The sequence below is a fragment of the Gopherus flavomarginatus genome, chromosome 2 (assembly GCF_025201925.1).
Source record: "Gopherus flavomarginatus isolate rGopFla2 chromosome 2, rGopFla2.mat.asm, whole genome shotgun sequence".
Classification (NCBI taxonomy): Eukaryota; Metazoa; Chordata; order Testudines; family Testudinidae; genus Gopherus; species Gopherus flavomarginatus.
The window spans coordinates 56918687-56935784 of record NC_066618.1 but is presented as its reverse complement, the minus strand read 5'-3'; the positions used below and the strand labels follow the sequence as shown (position 1 = coordinate 56935784).

General features: G+C 41.9%; 1 protein-coding gene across 7 annotated transcripts in view; it reads left to right on the top strand.

Moving 5' to 3' along the window:
* The window catches only part of DGKB (diacylglycerol kinase beta), a 575083-nt gene that overhangs the window by 213464 nt on the left and 344521 nt on the right, over positions 1–17098 (top strand). For 6 of the 7 annotated variants that reach the window (XM_050938613.1, XM_050938610.1, XM_050938612.1 and 3 more), the window contains 2 exons: positions 2926–3014; positions 3096–3212. The exons of the other annotated variant lie outside the window; for it this stretch is intronic. In XM_050938613.1, coding sequence (XP_050794570.1) covers positions 2926–3014; positions 3096–3212 — 206 coding nt within the window. The remainder of the gene's footprint in view (positions 1–2925; positions 3015–3095; positions 3213–17098) is intronic. 7 annotated transcript variants of the gene reach the window in all.

Sequence of the window (17098 nt, the reverse complement as noted above, 5' to 3'; positions counted from 1 at the left end):
TAAATGCTCCCACTTTGTCTGTGGGGGCATCAATGTCATCTGACAACCACTATCCTAATTCTGCTCCCAGGTGATCCATTTGTGGCCCTAGTCTGTCCGTCTCTAAGAAATACTGGTGTGTCCTCAGATTCAAGCTTCCACTTGCAACGAGACCTCCTCTATTATAGGGATTGCTTCTTGATTCCTGGCAGGAATTTCTCCACCTTTTCAGCACTGAGCCCTTCACCTCAACAGCCCACCACCTGCAGACAGATGGCCAAACTGAAAGAGTCAAGCAGACCTTGGAGCAGTACTGTCACTCTTTTTAGAATTTCCATCAGGATGATTAGCTTCCACTGCTGTGGTTCTCATACAACAATTCAACCTACGCTTCACCTCAACAGACTATATTCTTTGTGAATTCAGGTTTTCATCCCCAGTTTCATCTGGACCTACCAGATGGCTGCGCAGTCTCAGCAGCCACAGACCCAGGCCTTCACCTTCAATGAATATACAGTACGAAGAATTCAAAGAGCACTTACTTGCGTCTAAAGAATCTCGTATTATACCAGCCAAAAGCAACAAGGCATCTCTCAACTTGCCATAGGGGTTAAAGATTGGACTCTTGTCCGAAACTTGAGAAGAGACCACCCTTCCACCAAGCTCGACCACCAATACTTGGATCCTTTTCAGATCATTGAACAAATAAACCCAGTGCCCTTTAAGCTTCATATCTCAGAATCCATCAAGATTCACTCTGTCTTTCATGTTTCCCTCTGCAAGCTGTTTGTTAACAACCCCTCCCATGACTGGGTAGACCCTCCTTCACTCCCAGTAATAGTCCAGGGGCAGAAAGAATACGAAATCCATCAGGTCCTTGATTCCTGATGGGTCAGAGGGAAGCTCCAGTATCTGATAGACTGGAAGGTGTACTGGGCCAGAGGAAAATGTTCACACTCCCGTTCTCTTCTGAGAATTTCACCAAAGATATTCTGACAAGCCAAGGTCAAGGCCCCCTAGCAGGACCCCTCAGGGTATGAGCTGGGGGAGGTAATGTCAGGAACTCAGCTGGCTCCAGACACAGTCGCCTGGCAACACAATGAGCATGTCTGGGCCCAATAAGCTCTCACCAAGTGACTGTGCTCCCTGGTTGAACAGAAGAGCCAGCACATCATTTAAGCCTTGTAGCAACAGTAGCACATCAGCTGCTCAATATGTTCTACTCCTGCAGTTGTCACATCTGCTTCCTGTACCTGTCTTTGTGCCAACCCCTGCCTGTTTGCGCCTCAGCCCTATCCTCTACCTTCCTCCGAACCCTGACTCTTGGCTCCAATCACTGCCTTGTCTCCTGGTCAAAATTCCATTTCTGTTCTGACTCTTGTCTCCTGACCATGATTCCGGTTCCACCTTCCAGCTCTCTTCTGACAACTAGGTCTGGCTCCTGTTCTGACCACCAGGTCAGACTGCCTACATCCCAGCATATGGCAGGTATATTCTGTCCTGTTGTAGATATCAGAAGTATGAAAATAGGACTTTCCGTGTCTAGAAAATAAAACTTCCTTGGAAAAGAAGAGTGCTACTGTTTGTAAACTTCCTTATTTGCATTTACCATGACTGTCTCTTTTTGCTGCTATATTCTTCTCTTTTCTTTACTTGCTATGTTGCTTGACACTGAATTGATCATTTTTCAGTAGTGATCCTCACTTTGTAGAGAATTTAAGGGTTCCTTTCAGTTTCTTCAAGTAAACAAGTGGGAAAGGGCCTGAATTTTTTTCTTACGAAACCACTCCTACACTTCCATATCTTCCTGAAACCCTCCTCCATTCCTTCTACCTAATAAATGACTCCCCTCCCACATATTTTTGAAGCATTGCTATAGATTGCACTTTTTTTTTTTAAATTGTGTAGGAGGAGAAAAACAACAGCTAGAGAACTGTAGGGGGCCCTACCATCTCTCCATGGCACAATCAACAATGTTACTCCCTGCAGTTTGTCTGATTAATGGCTGCACCTCCCACTGGGTCTGTGTAATAGGTGCAAGCAAGGTGTTTAGAAGTGCTTTGTGCTTAATTGCTGTCAAGGCCAAAAGCATGAGACTTATCTGATGCAGGCAGACATTTATCCTTAGCTTTAAATAGTGGAATCTATTCAATGCTGTCATTATAAGCACTAGCATTATTTCCTCATCAATGCACAGTGTTGCACTAAAGTTAACTATTCAGTCATCACAGAAATATGAGAGTAGAGCTTTATAATTGAAGTCAGGGGAGCTTTGCATCATAAACTGGCACTTTTATATTCCCCCATTATAGTTAGTGTGATCTTTATAGACAAGGTTTGTCAATAAAGACAAGTATGTAAAACTGATGGTAGTGGATTTAGAAAAGGAAGCTTCTCTGTATCGGAGTAGCATAATGGCAAGCAAGCGTTGAACTCTGGATGATTATATGAAATGCATGACAACAATAGCTATCTGGAAATGAACTAATCAACCATTTAAGATTTATAAATCAATAGAGAGAATAACATAAACTCATTGGGTTTTATTTTCATGCTTACCAGCTGCTCTCTTGCCTATAGTTTGTAAAATATAGATTTCTTCCTACTAGCAAATGACACCAAACCATTTGGCAGTCATCAATTTGTCTTTAATATTATTGTCGTTTGGGAATTATTGTGAAAAATTTTAGTGAGGACTGATTTAATTAAGCATTTCCTGCTGTGCCATGATAGAGCATTCTTGGATTTTTCACTTGCATAATATTTCCTGTACTAATTGGCCTTTTGTATTGTATGGAAAAAACAGGCTACTTTGAGTTTTTGTTGTCTGATTGGATTGATTAAGTAGTAGTAGATGTGAAACCGAGTTCTACTAATGTCATTTTTTTTCATAGAAATGTAGTCAGAAACAGCATTAACTCAGTCTTAACATGCTTCTCTTTTCAGTTTGCAAGTACACAGTCCATGAACGCTGCGTCTCAAGAGCACCTGCCTCTTGTATCAAAACATATGTGAAGTCCAAAAAGAACACTGATGTAAGTCTGTAGTAGCATTTACTTTGGCATGTAGCTGTTAAATTTGGCAATCCTACCTACACCTGCACTTTCCTTTCATAGGTAATGCACCACTACTGGGTAGAAGGAAACTGTCCGACAAAATGTGATAAGTGTCACAAAAATATAAAATGTTACCAAGGCCTGACTGGACTTCATTGTGTTTGGTGTCAGATCACAGTGAGTACCTACAATGAAAACATTAGCATGATAAGGTAGGCTGAAAACACTGCAGCTTCCTTTTACAGACACCTAATGCAAAAAGTCTCTTTCAGTTTTACCATCAGTTATGGTCGGTGTGCACATAAGATTGACATGTTTGGAATACTTATGAGCGTCTTCCGGTGGCATAGCCTAAACACACTGAAACATATTCTCTTCTCTGTGCCAATATGTGAATCCGTTAAACTTAATGAGAGCCGTACACACGTTTCTACAGAAGAATAGACTTCATTATAGTGCTTCCGTCTGTATTTTATAGAAAGATCGTAAATGTTTTTCATTGTGGATAAAAGTAAAAGGCAAGATCTCTGTGAAGTTAGGGCAAAATCACACCCTATGTTGCACTATGGAATAGAGGTAATTAATTGCATCTTGGCCCCTGAATAAACAACAGAGCAAAATGTGTTTTCATAGCACATGAAATTTGTAAAAATAGAGGGCCAGAAAATCCATGCACCAAATCCAGTCTTCCTCTAGCTAATGTGTATTCAGCAGCAACTGTATGAACATTCACGGAACGCTGACTTTGTTGATGGACGGGGCTGTCCTTACTCATAGGCAAAGTACACAGCTGCATAGGGCACCAGGAAATTTGGGCCATCAAATTTCCTGGTGCCTCGTGCACCTGTGTGCTGCTCCAGCCCCTGCTCCGCCCCATCCCTTTCTCGCCTCTTCCCGTCCCTGCTCCTCCCCAGCCCCGCCCCCATTCCCCTGAGCTCTGCAGCATGGCCGGGCCTATGCTCCAGCCCCTGCTCCGCCCCATCCCTTTCTCGCCTCTTCCCGTCCCTGCTCCTCCCCAGCCCCGCCCCCATTCCCCTGAGCTCTACAGCATGGCCGGGCCTACACTCGCTGGCGGTGGGAAGTGCAGTCCCGGCCCCAGCTGCGCCGCCGGTGAGTGCTGAGGGGTAGTTCCTCCCTGCCCCCCAAGCCAGCCCCTGCTGCCCCCTGTGAGGGGTAGGGGGGCTGTGTAGGGCCCCAGAATAGCTAGGGATGGCCCTGTTGGTGGGCTCTTTATGGTAGAAGAAGCAAATCCAGCATCTCTACTCCCAGTCATTGTGCTTTCAGGATTTGAATCTAAACATGGAAAAAGTCAGTACTCTATTTATGTGTTTGTTTATTTATTTTATTTTAATTCTGAAAGATTAAACATTTGTTCAGTCTTCTAAAGAATTTCATGGGACAATCACTTGTGACTATGTGGGTAATTTAAGATGCACTTTTTTAACATAGGACTAGTACAAACTTTGAAACATCATAGAAGAAAATGGGTCCAAATTATTTTCAATTATATATATTAGGACTACAGATCTAGCAATATTTCAGGGAGGAAAAATATATAGCCCAGATAGCCATCAAGCTTTGGGTAGTTTGGTTTGAGAGTAAAACATCTAAGCCAAATTTTTAAATGTGAGTAACTAACTAAAGTCAGGCAATTATAATCTGCATTTAGGTGCCTAAATAAGAGTGGTATGATATTTTCAGAAGTAATGAACATCTAAAACTCCTACTGAAGTGAAAGGAAGCTGCAAATGTCCTGTACCTGTGAAAATCATACTCGTATTAATTAGGTACTTAAATATAGACTTGGGGCCAGATTTTAAAAGGTATTTAGGCACTTAGGAGGTTTTTTTCTAAAGCTCCTAGGTGCCTCGGTCCTATTGCAATTAAGAGCCTACGTGCTTTTGAAAATTCCTCAGGTGCCTAGATGCGTCTTTAGGTGCCTAAGTGCGTTTTAAAATCTGACCCTTGGATCCTTAAATTTACACCTCCGAATTAGAAAATGTTAGTCCTGGGGTTTCCATATCTGTCAACCATGATTCTCTCTATCTGCCAATATTTTAAGGATTTATATGTGGTTTTTTTTTCTGAAAATAACGTGCTTTGTTTTGAAATTCAGAGTATTCATCTTTTTTATTTACTTCTAGGATTTCAGGTGCAAATTAGAGATGGTCCATTAGTAAAATACCTACTAGTTTTACCAACCTTTATAAATATTTCTGCTTCATTTTTATACCACTTCTTGTATAATATTCATTTCCCTTGTAATTCCAGTTCAGAGCCCTTTTTTAACCCTTTCTCCTTCCATTACTATCACTATAGGTATAGAAACCTGCTGAAATGCCTTAAAGCTACCAACTTAAAACCAAAGCAAAACCGATATATTTGTAACAGACACACAAGTGACTTTTGAATGGTCATATTGAAGATATTAAAACTATCATCACTCTTTGCAATCATATCTTTTCACCTGCTTATATACAGCATTCCTGCTGCTTGGTGATGATATATTTAGTTGCAGTGTGAGCGGTTGTCAGATTCAGAATTGCCTTGTAAAACCTATCTTGCATCCATTTAAAATGTGTGCCTTTTTTTTTTATAAATGAAGAAACAGAGAAACACAGAGAAAAATAATTTGGCATTGTGTGATAATGTTCTTGAACAAGCACTGCATTTTAGCAAGCCAGTGTTGCTGTATGTTTTGTTTTGCAACTCAGTTAGCTACTCTGAATCTCTCTCTTTTGGCCTAATTCTTAGCAGGCAATAGGTTAAAAGGTGTCTTGAATCGCCTCTCGTGCTTTTATAGCAAAACATCCATGGAGAAACAGGAGTTCCTATCCCTGTTCCAATAGCTGAGTGATTATTTCAATGTATTTCTGTTTTTTCTTGACCTTTTAAAAGTAATGGGGCCATGGCCCCCTGCCTGAGCCCCTCCCTATGCCACCGTTCTGGCATCCCTGTCCTGGGAAGAAGAATATGGTTGTCTGTCTCTGCATGGATCTCCAGATTTGACTGCAGCCTCTGGGATTTCTCTGCAGTTAGAAGTCCACATCCCCTCCAAGTGGCAGCAAACTCTTCCCCCAGAGGGGTTGCTAGTTCAGAAATTTCATGACATTCACCTTGAAGTTTTCTAAGCAAGTTTTCCCCTCTTGTGGGTTTCTCTTCAGGATGGAGATACAATATGTCTTTTTGTAATATTGATTGTAATAGGGCTTTTTTCTTTTAGTTTTATTTTTGGAGGTAGCAAGAGTAAAGATGTGTGGATTAATTCCTATAAGATAAGAGCCATTTTAGACATCATTTCTACCTCCAAACCAAATCACAAACTTTTCAGAGTTTCAATATGAGTTTGGCTAATAAGACCTCCTTCCCTGGGCTACTGGTTTGCTCTTTGTGACCCTCTTCCCAATTCCCTGTCCAGCTGTGTCCTGCCTTACAGCTGGTCTTCTTTTCAAGGCTTCTTCACAGATCTCCAGACTTTCCTTCCTCTTCCCCAAGGGAAGTCATTCTACTTCAAGCTACTCCACAAATTCTTGTCTTTCACTACAGTTCCTTATTTCCACATCTCCTAGGCATCCAGTTGTGAGATAAGTAATGTAAACTAGCTAGCTTTGTGGACATGGCGCTATTGCAGGAGGAAGGATACAAAAATGTTAATAAAACAATTATTTTTTAATATGATGTGCTTAGTATATTACTTTACTATCTCACTATGTTGTTTTCATTAGCTATAGCATGCACATCTTCAGCTATTCCTTTTACTTCCTATACTTCTGTTCAAAGATCAGCAGAGACTAATAAGATTAAGCTATTTTTTTTTCAGAGATAAGTTTGCATGGCACTGAGTAGCAGAGCCGCTAATTATCACCAAGTGTGCGAAGATACTTTTATTTGATGTTACATGGCCTAGTGTGCATTAATTATGGTACAAGTAGCCTTACCACTGAGGCAGAGAATTAGCATGACAAATGCTTTAGATTATAGGGCTACCAAAATACCCTCACAATAAGGCTTTAATACTCAGAGTAAATCCAAACTCATTAACTTTTATTTTCCGTTGCTAAGTAACTGCCTTAAAAGGTAACTTTGCAGTATAAATGAATACGGACAAGGCTAATACTGGGTGTCATTCTCTTCAAAATTCAGAAATATTATGTCTATATTATACTGTGCTAGATAACTTCTATCAAAAATGTGTTACTGGTGAAGTGTATATATCACCTACTGAATTGATTATATTGTAAGTTTGATACAGTTAATGCCAACATGGATAAATCATCGAAAGAAAAATGAATCACTCGCTCACTGGAAAAATATGATTTATAGGAGCAACTGTTGAACTACATATTTTACATCACCTGCTGAATGAAATATCACCTATTGAGCTAGATGTTGTATGCTACCTATTAAACCACTTAATAAATAAATTAGATATATTTCCTAAAGTTTTAGATGCTTAGTACACCAGGGTACCCTCTATAAATTAAAATATACATAGCTGGTAGTAAAATGCCTCAATTTGGAATCATGCTCTTATGTGATGTGCACACACTATCTGACAGACTTAATATGCAGTATATTAAATCAATGTAGCGATAATAAACTACACCAAATTCCACACTATAAAGTGGTGTTTTTATTGTGATTGTCTGCTGATATTGTAAACCATGAAAATGAAACTTGAGTGGATTGCATCTGTCTCTATAAACGGAGATAACATTATAGCTTTGTATTGTGTTTGGATGCGTATATTTAAAATATGCTGTTTAGGGAAATTTGAATTAAGTTAAATTCTAGGGCACGAATAAGAAACCTAGACTTCTATCTAATTCAAACTATTTTTTCCAACAGTTTATATCACTAATTGTATTTCTTAATATTTTATGTTGGCTTGAACTTCTACAATCCCTCCCTTTCTTCTTTGAATATAGCAGTAACTCAGTGCTCTTTAGTAAATGACCTTTGGAGTATTCTCTCATTGTTCTGAGAGTGGAACTATTCTAATTGCTCTCAAAAGAATCTCCATGTTAGGAAAAAATGAAGAAGTGAAATCCTAGTGGAGTTTTGCCATCCACTTCAATGGATTCAGGATTTCACTCATGCCCTTCAGAGCTTTGTTTGGGTATATATTACATTGTCACTCTTGGTATCCTCTAGGTATTGGTGTCATCATTAATCTAATGAAGTAGTAGTGGTATTTCAGAAATGCTCGAAGTCTTCACCCAGAAATGGGATCCTTTGTGCAAAGTACTGTACAAACTATAGTAAGAAACAGTCCCTGGCCTGATGAACTTACAGATCAAGAAGAGATCTTCCATAATAAAGATTGTGACCACTCATAATGCTACAGTGATGCGCTGCCTTCCTCATCCTGCAGCACTGCTATTACTCTGCAGTCTGGATCAAATGCTCGACTTCCACCATTGGAGGGATTTTGAAACTTATGGCTCCTCTTCGCTATAATACCATAAATTCCAAGGCTCCCAACCAGGAGGAGGCAGTGGCCAGAGGTGGCTATGCAAAGAGGAGGAGGTGTCCACTGGTGGCCCTGTGCTCCACCCTCTGTTAGCAGTAAACAAGCTCTCCCCCATCACTCAGCCCTGGGGGCTGTACTTCTCAATCCACCCTTTCCACAACCCATTACCCAGACAACCAGCAGCCATCCCAGGCACCCACCCCCCAACCATTCAGCTACCCCAGTCATATGCAGCACCCATCCAATTGCTCTAGCATCCATCACAGGTATCCTCAGTACTAGCACACCCAGCTGCCCTGGCACTCATCCCAGCCACACCCACTACCCATCCAGTAGTCAGTGGCTGCTGCAATGTCACTCAAGTAAGGAACCTGGAGAAGCAGATAAGTAGAGGTGAAACTGAGGAGTACAAAAGAGAAGAAGGGAATTGGGAGTGATAGAAATGGGATTAAAATTGGGAGAGGAAAACAGAGGAGAATAAGAGAGGGGGAAAGGATTGAAGGAAGGGGCACAGAAATGGGAGAAGCTAAACCACAATTCGTTTCTTTAACAGAAGTCATTCGGAAGTCTCAGAACTTGTCATTTACATAGCAGGGTGTATTCAGTTAGATCTAAAGCAATTTTCCCAGATTACTTTTGTAATTGCTGGCACATCTGACCCATTCTGACACCAGCATTGCCCCTCTGCCATTAGGTGGAAGATGTCTTGGGCCTTGCGGGTTGACTTCTCAGGGGAGATGATCAGTGAAGCAGAATCTGGGTATATTCTAAGAGATGATTACCCCTATAACAACATGTTCCTGAGGATAATAGTATTTACAGATGGGCATACTTAGGTATAGAAGGAATTTTAGGTTATTTTTAGAAGATTTTTATGGCTCTTGCTGAGCCCTGTATAGTTAGATCATGTTAAATGAAGTATGAAGGAATCCTAGTGTTAAAAAAAATCATGAGTTAGGCCTTCCAAAAGTCATGAGATTAGCCCAAAATTCCTAAGGACTTATCTACACATACAGTGCTTCAGTGGCACAGCTACAGTAGTGCTTAGTGAAGATGCTCCCTACACTGACGGGAGAGCTTCTCCCATCAGGTAAGTACTCCCTCTCCCTGAAAGGTGAAGGAAGTCCTCCCATTGAGATAGTGCTGACTGCACTGGGGGTTAGGTCGATATGACTGCATCAGGGATATGGTTTTTCCACACCACTGAATGATGTAGCTATACCGACGTAAGTCTGTACCATACACCAAGCATAAGGTGTGTGATTTTTTTTTAAATAAAAATGAACAATATTAGGTTCTTTGTATTTGTCTTCCAGTTTCTGAGCCTTTAGGTCACACTTTCTTTATGTTTTCAAACATTTGCCCCCAGCCAGGAGGGCTTGAAACTTACTGATCCACCTCATCATGATGATGATACCACATCATCTATCCCAGATCTTCTTTTTTTTCCATGTATTCATCTGGAAAGGAAAATTGATAGCAGTTCCTGTAAACATGCATTGCCTGCTGAACCTCTTAAAATGTGCCTGTAAAACAAATCTTTCTTTTCTTAAGACCTCTTTAGCCTTTGCTAATCATGTCCAATTCTATTTTGTTGATAACATGGTCACGCCTTCATATTTTCTGAATTATTGCATAACTCCCTATTTCAAAGGATTATAGTTTATTATTGATTGTTTTAAAGTCCATGTTTCACAGCCACAGTTTAACACAGACCAAAAGTAAGTTTTTAAGAGTGAGAATTAAGTCTTTAGATTTATGTCCATTCTCATACGCTGTTCATTCTTCCAGAATGTCTCTTTCACTCTTGCAGTTCTGGTTCTGATTTGAGTAGCCGATCTTCCACCTGCTGTAATGATACGTGCTATATGGCTATGTCATTTACTGGAATCTTGCATATTTTCCCAGGATTCTTGAATACTATTAATTTTTTTTGTCTTGTCCATATTCAACTCTAGAGCACTTTCTTTGCATATTCGTATATAATTTTCACTAACTTCATCAGACCACCTTCTGAATCAGCCGATAGCACTGTATCATTTCCATAGAGAATTGTAATTCACTCATTTTCCATTCATCTTTATACCTTCTTGTTTCTTCGATTAATTTAATCAAACATTCACTGTAGATGTTGAATAAAGATGGTGACATTATACAACTGTCTCACTCCTCTCTTGATCACTACAAGATTTTCATTGCCTATTACATTGCCTTCTGATTCCAGTATAATTGTTTTATTACTTGGAGTTCATACCCACACATCTTAGTATGTTGGACATAGCATAGATGGTAAATTCCATAAAAGCTTTTTGGAAGTCAATAAAACACAAGTATTCTGTTTTCCTTATTTCAGTTGATATTTCTGATATACGCTTCAGTTCATAATGGTGTTCATCGTTCCCCTTCCATGTTTGAAACCATATTGTTGATCTCTTATTTCCTTATGAATCTGTTCTCACATTTGATCTTGAACAACTTCCAAAAGTATCTTAGGCTATTTTGTGACTGTACACAGTTACATGTGTGTTGTTTTGCCATAGCCTTCCCCCCATCATCGTTCAGTCTGAGGCACTGAAAGAGAGCACTCAGCATGAAAGCTAGCATGCATGACAGGAGTAGGTATATAAATGCCTCCGCTATGGCATGGCCCCATACAGATTTTAAAGTGCTGTGTTGATGGGGGCAAGAGGTGTGTACCAGGTCTTGGGAATCAATAGTCCTCCTGAGCCACTACCACAATGCATTGATCTCTTTTGCTGCCTAACTCTTACCCAAAGGTATAAAGGTCCCCACCCTCTCAGCACCCTATGCTGAACTTCTCAGATAGTTCTACCGTGAACTCTGTTGACTGTCAGAGATGATCATGGCTCATGTTCCAAGAGCTGCCACTTGGTGTCTAGAGCATACCTGGGTACTGATCAATGTATGGTCAGAGTACACTGTCCTCCACAACTTTACTCAGAGTGGCAGGAACATACACCTGTACTGGGAGATTTCAAAGAAGCTTGAGGAGGCAGACATTCACCAGACACCATCCCAGTGCCAGGAGCATATGAAGCACCTGAGGTTCCTAGACCAGACAGCGAAGGACTCCAACAGTCTGTCCAGGAAGAAACCTAGCACATGTCCATGTTATGATGGAATGGACAGGTGCTTTCCAGGGCTCCGTGTACAGTGCCTGAATTGACTCATGATCACCTTCTTAATCCAGCCGGCCTCATTGTACGACAGGATGTCAGTGAGGGGCAAGGCGAGGAGGCATCAGGGACCTCAGAGGAATTCCAAGAAGAAACTCTGGCAGACCCAGAGGAAGAGAAGCATGTGATTCTGCATCTCAACCCAGCAGACCCAGTTGAAGAAGCTCCACTGAGGAGGACCCCAAACCCAAGAACTAGAACCAGAACCCAAGACTGGTAAGTTGTAAAACATCCCCACATGCCCTGAAAATATCCTCACTTGCTCTGATAATTCATCCTTGAAGGTGTCTCTACCAGATCTTTGCTCCATGCTGACATGGTCCTAAAGTAAGACATGGCTATAAACCAATGTTTGTATTGAAATCCACTGTAAAGTATTTAATGGAAGCTATAACAGCAGTGCACAAACTTTTCCAGTCATGCCCTCTTACCATCTGTCTGTGCCCCCTACTTCCATTACTGCAAAGCAAGTCTTCCTCAGCAATGGAGCTTGGGCTGAAATGGAGCTGGGGTGGAATTGGGGATGGGGAAGGACTTGGGGCTAGAAATGGAGCTGTTGGGGCAGAGAGGGAATGAGAGCAGATCTGTCCTGGAGGTGGAGCTGGGCCTGGAGGCAGAGCAGGACTGGGGGCTGAATGTGACTTGAGGAGGAGAAAGACTGTGGACGGAAAGGGGCTGGAAGCATGACGATCCTCCCTGCTCCGTGGGAGCTTGCCTGTGCCCTGTCACGTGCCCCCTCAAAAATTTTCCTCCATGCCCAACAATTTGGGGACCACTGCTATAACAGATGACTAGTGAGCAGTTATTGTGCCCCTGTATCTGTGTGTTTCTCAGTCAGCACTCTGGAGGCCATAGTACCTGGGCTGTGAAGACTTGGGGGAAAAAAGAGGGTGGGAGTCAGTGGGTTCTGAAAGGCCCCGGTGGTGAAAGAACAGTTTTGTGACACTGCTCATTGTGCAAAGACCCATCACTACCCCTTTCTCCCTATACGCTCTGTTTTTCCTTCCCCTTATGAATGGGAGCCAGATAGAAGGAATTGGGGGTGCTTGGTTGCTTGTCTGCAGACTGGCCTTGGGCCAGGAAAGGAAAAGGAACTGTTGGTCATCCAAGGAATGTCTTACTGGTCCATTCTCCCTGTGACCATTTCAAATGATGGTTACCATTTCCAGTTCCTAGTGTCTGGTCTCTCCCCTCACTGAGACACTCTGCAGAAGCTGGGAGAAGCAGGATTGGGTGAAGCATCCACTCCAGCAGTTGCACAAACACAATGCCCTGTCCCTTAGCAGTGGAGAGGCGACTGGTTTGTGGTATTAATCAAAAAGTTCAGAAAATGTGTTTGTGATGTGGCTCTCTGTTTCCCTGTCCTTTTCAGTGCTGTTTGCTGGATGCAGGGGTGAGACTTCCTGGCAAGGTAGGGAGTTAGGAGGAGGAAAAACATTTTATGGGGTTCTCTGTTCTTTATCCATGGGAACTCTGTCTGCTAGCTTAGAATACAGTCAGTTTCCTCCAGTCCTGTAAGCATATTTCAGCAAATGTTTGGTGTAACAAAAATTCAAACTGGTTCTTCAGCTTTAACAGCAGGGAAAATGAGCTTTATCCAGCTTCATAGCTCACAAAACAATGTGTAGAAACATCTCTCTGATCTGGGTGGCTGGGTGACTTCCACAGGACTCTAAAGCCACTTTTGTTTTCTATTTTGACACCTTGAGCACTGCTATGTTCTCCAAATGATAGCCAGCTTTTAAAGAATAAATAGGTAGCTAGTAATGTAATCCCCAAAGAGAATCAACCCCCCGCCCCCAGCTGGCCCCTTGATGCACTGTAAACAGTGCAACATTTTACTAACGGTACTGCAGGTTTATTACTATTTTTACCCTCAGCTCTTTCCTTGTGAGCTGCAAATATAGTCTGAAGGAAGAAGGCTGTAACAATATAATTCCTGATATGCTCAGAAGTATCAATACTGTGGCCTTCAGTAGCACAGTTCCATTATGTGGGGGCATTTCTTAGGTTCCTTCAAAAGAGAAATGTAATATCATGCTAGTCTTGTCTTTGATTTGCCCAGACATCCCAATGACAGGGAAACTATTCTGCTGGTTGGGCAAGAGCAGTACCACAGTGATAGCAGAACCAGATGGAGAGGGACGCTGGAGGAGCTGCTTCTTGGTATTGACAGAGTCAGGAGCAGTTCAAGTTCCATAGAGCAAGGAAGGATCTGACTCTTAGGCAGGAGGAGGCACTGCTAAATCAGTTAAAAACAATAGTAAAACAATAGTAAATGAGCCAATGAAGTCATAGACTCATAGACTTTAAGGTCAGAAGGGACCATTATGGTCATCTAGTCTGACCTCCTGCACAACGCAGGCCACAGAATCTCACCCCCCAATCCTATAACAAACCCCTAACCTATGTCTGAGTTATTGAAATCCTCAAATCGTGGTTTAAAGACCTCAAGGTGCAGAGAATCCTCCAGCAAGTGACCCGTGTCCCACGCTGCAGAGGAAGGTGGAAAACCTCCAGGACCTCTGCCAATTTTCCCTGGAGGAAAATTCCTTCCCGACCCCAAATATGGCGAAACCCTGAGTGTGTGGGCAAGACTCACTAGCCAGCACCCAGGAAAGAATTCTCTGTAGTAACTCACATCTCACCCCATCTAACATCCCATCACAGACCACTGGGCATATTTATCTGCTAATAATCAAAGATCAATTAATTACCAAAATTAGGCTATCCCATCATACCATCCCCTCCATAAACTTATCAAGCTTAGGCTTGAAGCCAGATATGTCTTTTGCCCCCACTACTTCCCTTGGAAGGCTGTTCCAGAACTTCACTCCTCTAATGGTTAGAAACATTCATTTAATTTCAAGTCTAAACTTCCTAATGTCCAGTTTATATCCATTTGTTCTTGTGTCCACATTGGTACTAAGCTTAAATAATTCCTCTCCCTCCCTGATATTTATCTCTTTGATATATTTATAAAGAGCAATCATATCTCCCCTCAGTCTTCTTTTGGTTAGGCTAAACAAGCCAAGCTCTTTGAGTCTCCTTTCATAAGACAGGTTTTCCATTCCTTGGATCATCCTAGTAGCCGTTCTCTGTACCTGTTCCAGTTTGAATTCATCCTTCTTAAACATGGGAGACCAGAACTGCACACAATTTTCCAGATGAGGTCTCACCAGTACCTTGTATAACGGTACTTAACATCTCCTTATTTTTACTGGAAATACCTCGCCTGATGTATCCCAAGACCGCATTAGCTTTTTTAATGGCCATATCACATTGGCGGCTCATAGTCATCCTGTGATCAACCAATACTCCGAGATCCTTCTCCTCTGTTACTTCCAACTGATGTGTCCCCAATTTATAACCAAAATTCTTGTTATTAAACCCTAAATGCATGACCTTCACTTTTCACTATTAAATTTCATCCTATTACTATTACTCCAGTTTACAAGGTCATCCAGATCTTCCTGTATCATATCTCGGTCCTTCTTTGTATTAGCAATACCTCCCAGCTTCGTGTCATCCGCAAACTTTATTAGCACATTCCCACTTTTTGTGCCAAGGTCCGTAATAAAAAGATTAAATAAGATTGGTCCCAAAGCCGATCCCTGAGGAACTCCACTAGTAACCTCCTTCCAGCCTGACAGTTCACCTTTCAGTATGACCCGTTGTAGTCTCCCCTTTAACCAGTCCCTTACCTAACTTTCAGTTTTCATATTGATCCCCATCTTTTCCAATTTAACTAATAATTCCTCATGTGGAAGCGTATCAAATGTCTTACTGAAATCGAGGTAAATTAGATCCATTTGTTTCCTTTGTCTAAAAAATCTGTTACCTTCTCAAAGAAGGAGATCAGGGTGGTTTGGCATGATCTATCTTTTGTAAAACCATGTTGTATTTTGTCCCAATTATCACTGACCTCAATGTCCTTATCTACTTTCTCCTTTTCCAAGACCTTGCATATTACAGATGTCAAACTAACAGGGCTATAGTTACTCGGATCACATTTTTTCCCTTTCTTAAAAATTGGAACTATGTTAGCAATTCTCCAGTTGTACGGTACAACCCCTGAGTTTACTGATTGATTAAAATTTTTTGCTAATGGGTTTGCAATTTCAGGTGCCAGTTCCTTTAATATTCTTGGATGAAGATTATCTGGGCCCCCTGATTTCATCCCATTAAGCTGTTTGAGTTTGGCTTCTACCTCAGGTATGGTAATATCTACCTCCTCATTCCCATTTTTCATCCTACCATTATCCCTAAGCTCCTCATTAGCCTCATTAAAGACTGAGGCAAAGTATTTGTTTAGGTATTGGGCCATGCCTAGATTATCCTTAAAGTTCCTGAAGTGGGAGTATGTCCAGAGGAAACAGGGCCATTCACTCATGGAGTCACTGATACAACTGGTGGAACACTTTCAGGACCTGCTCACTGCTGTGGCTACTGCTTCTCTTTGGGAAGAGCAACACCTTCTCCTCTGCCTCCTTCCAATACTTTCCCTCCTCCAGCTGCCACCCAGGCTGCTGCTGAGACAATGAATCCCACACCCATTCCCACCAGGAAGGAGCATACTGGACCCTTGGCACAACATCCTCTGCCAGCACCTGAAGCCCCTCTCAGAGGAACCCCTCAGAGGAGGCAGGTGGGAGAAAACGAGCCAGAACCACTCCCTGTAGCCCAGCCTATGTACAGTTCCCAAATCCCATGCAGGAGACATTTCGGTTTGATCCTTGCACAATATTCCACAGCTGTCCCTGTCATAACATTTTTCCCAGATCTGGACCTTAGCGTCCAAAATATAGGTGTTAGCATGAAAACCTCCAAGCTTAGTTACCAGCTTGGATCTGGTAAAGCTGCCACCAGCCAGGAATCTATACAGTGCCTGGCGCACTGTGGTCTCCCCAAAACCTTCCCTGGGGGACCCCCAGACTCAGATTCCTTGAGTCTCACAACAAAGGGGAATAAACCATTTCCCTTCCCCATACTCCCCTCCAGGTGTTCCCTCCCTGGGTTCCTGGAGAGATATACAGAAGCAAGCTCCGTGAATCTAAACAGAGGGACTCCACCCTCCCTGTTTCCAGTCCTGGAAACACAAGTACTTCCCCCTTCACCCAGAGGGTATGCAAAGTCAGGCTTAGTAAATATAACACAAAGAGATTTTCCCCCTGACTTCTTCCTCCCACCAATTCCCTGGTGAGCTGCAGGCTTAATTCCCTGGAGTCCCCACTAAAGAAAAAACTCCAACAAGTCTTAAAAAGAAGGCTTTATATAAAAAAGAAAGGAAAGGACATAAAACTGGTCTCTCTGTATTAAGGTGACAAATACAGGGTCATTTGCTTAAAAGAAAAAAAATGAATAAACAGCCTTATCCAAAATAAATACAATTT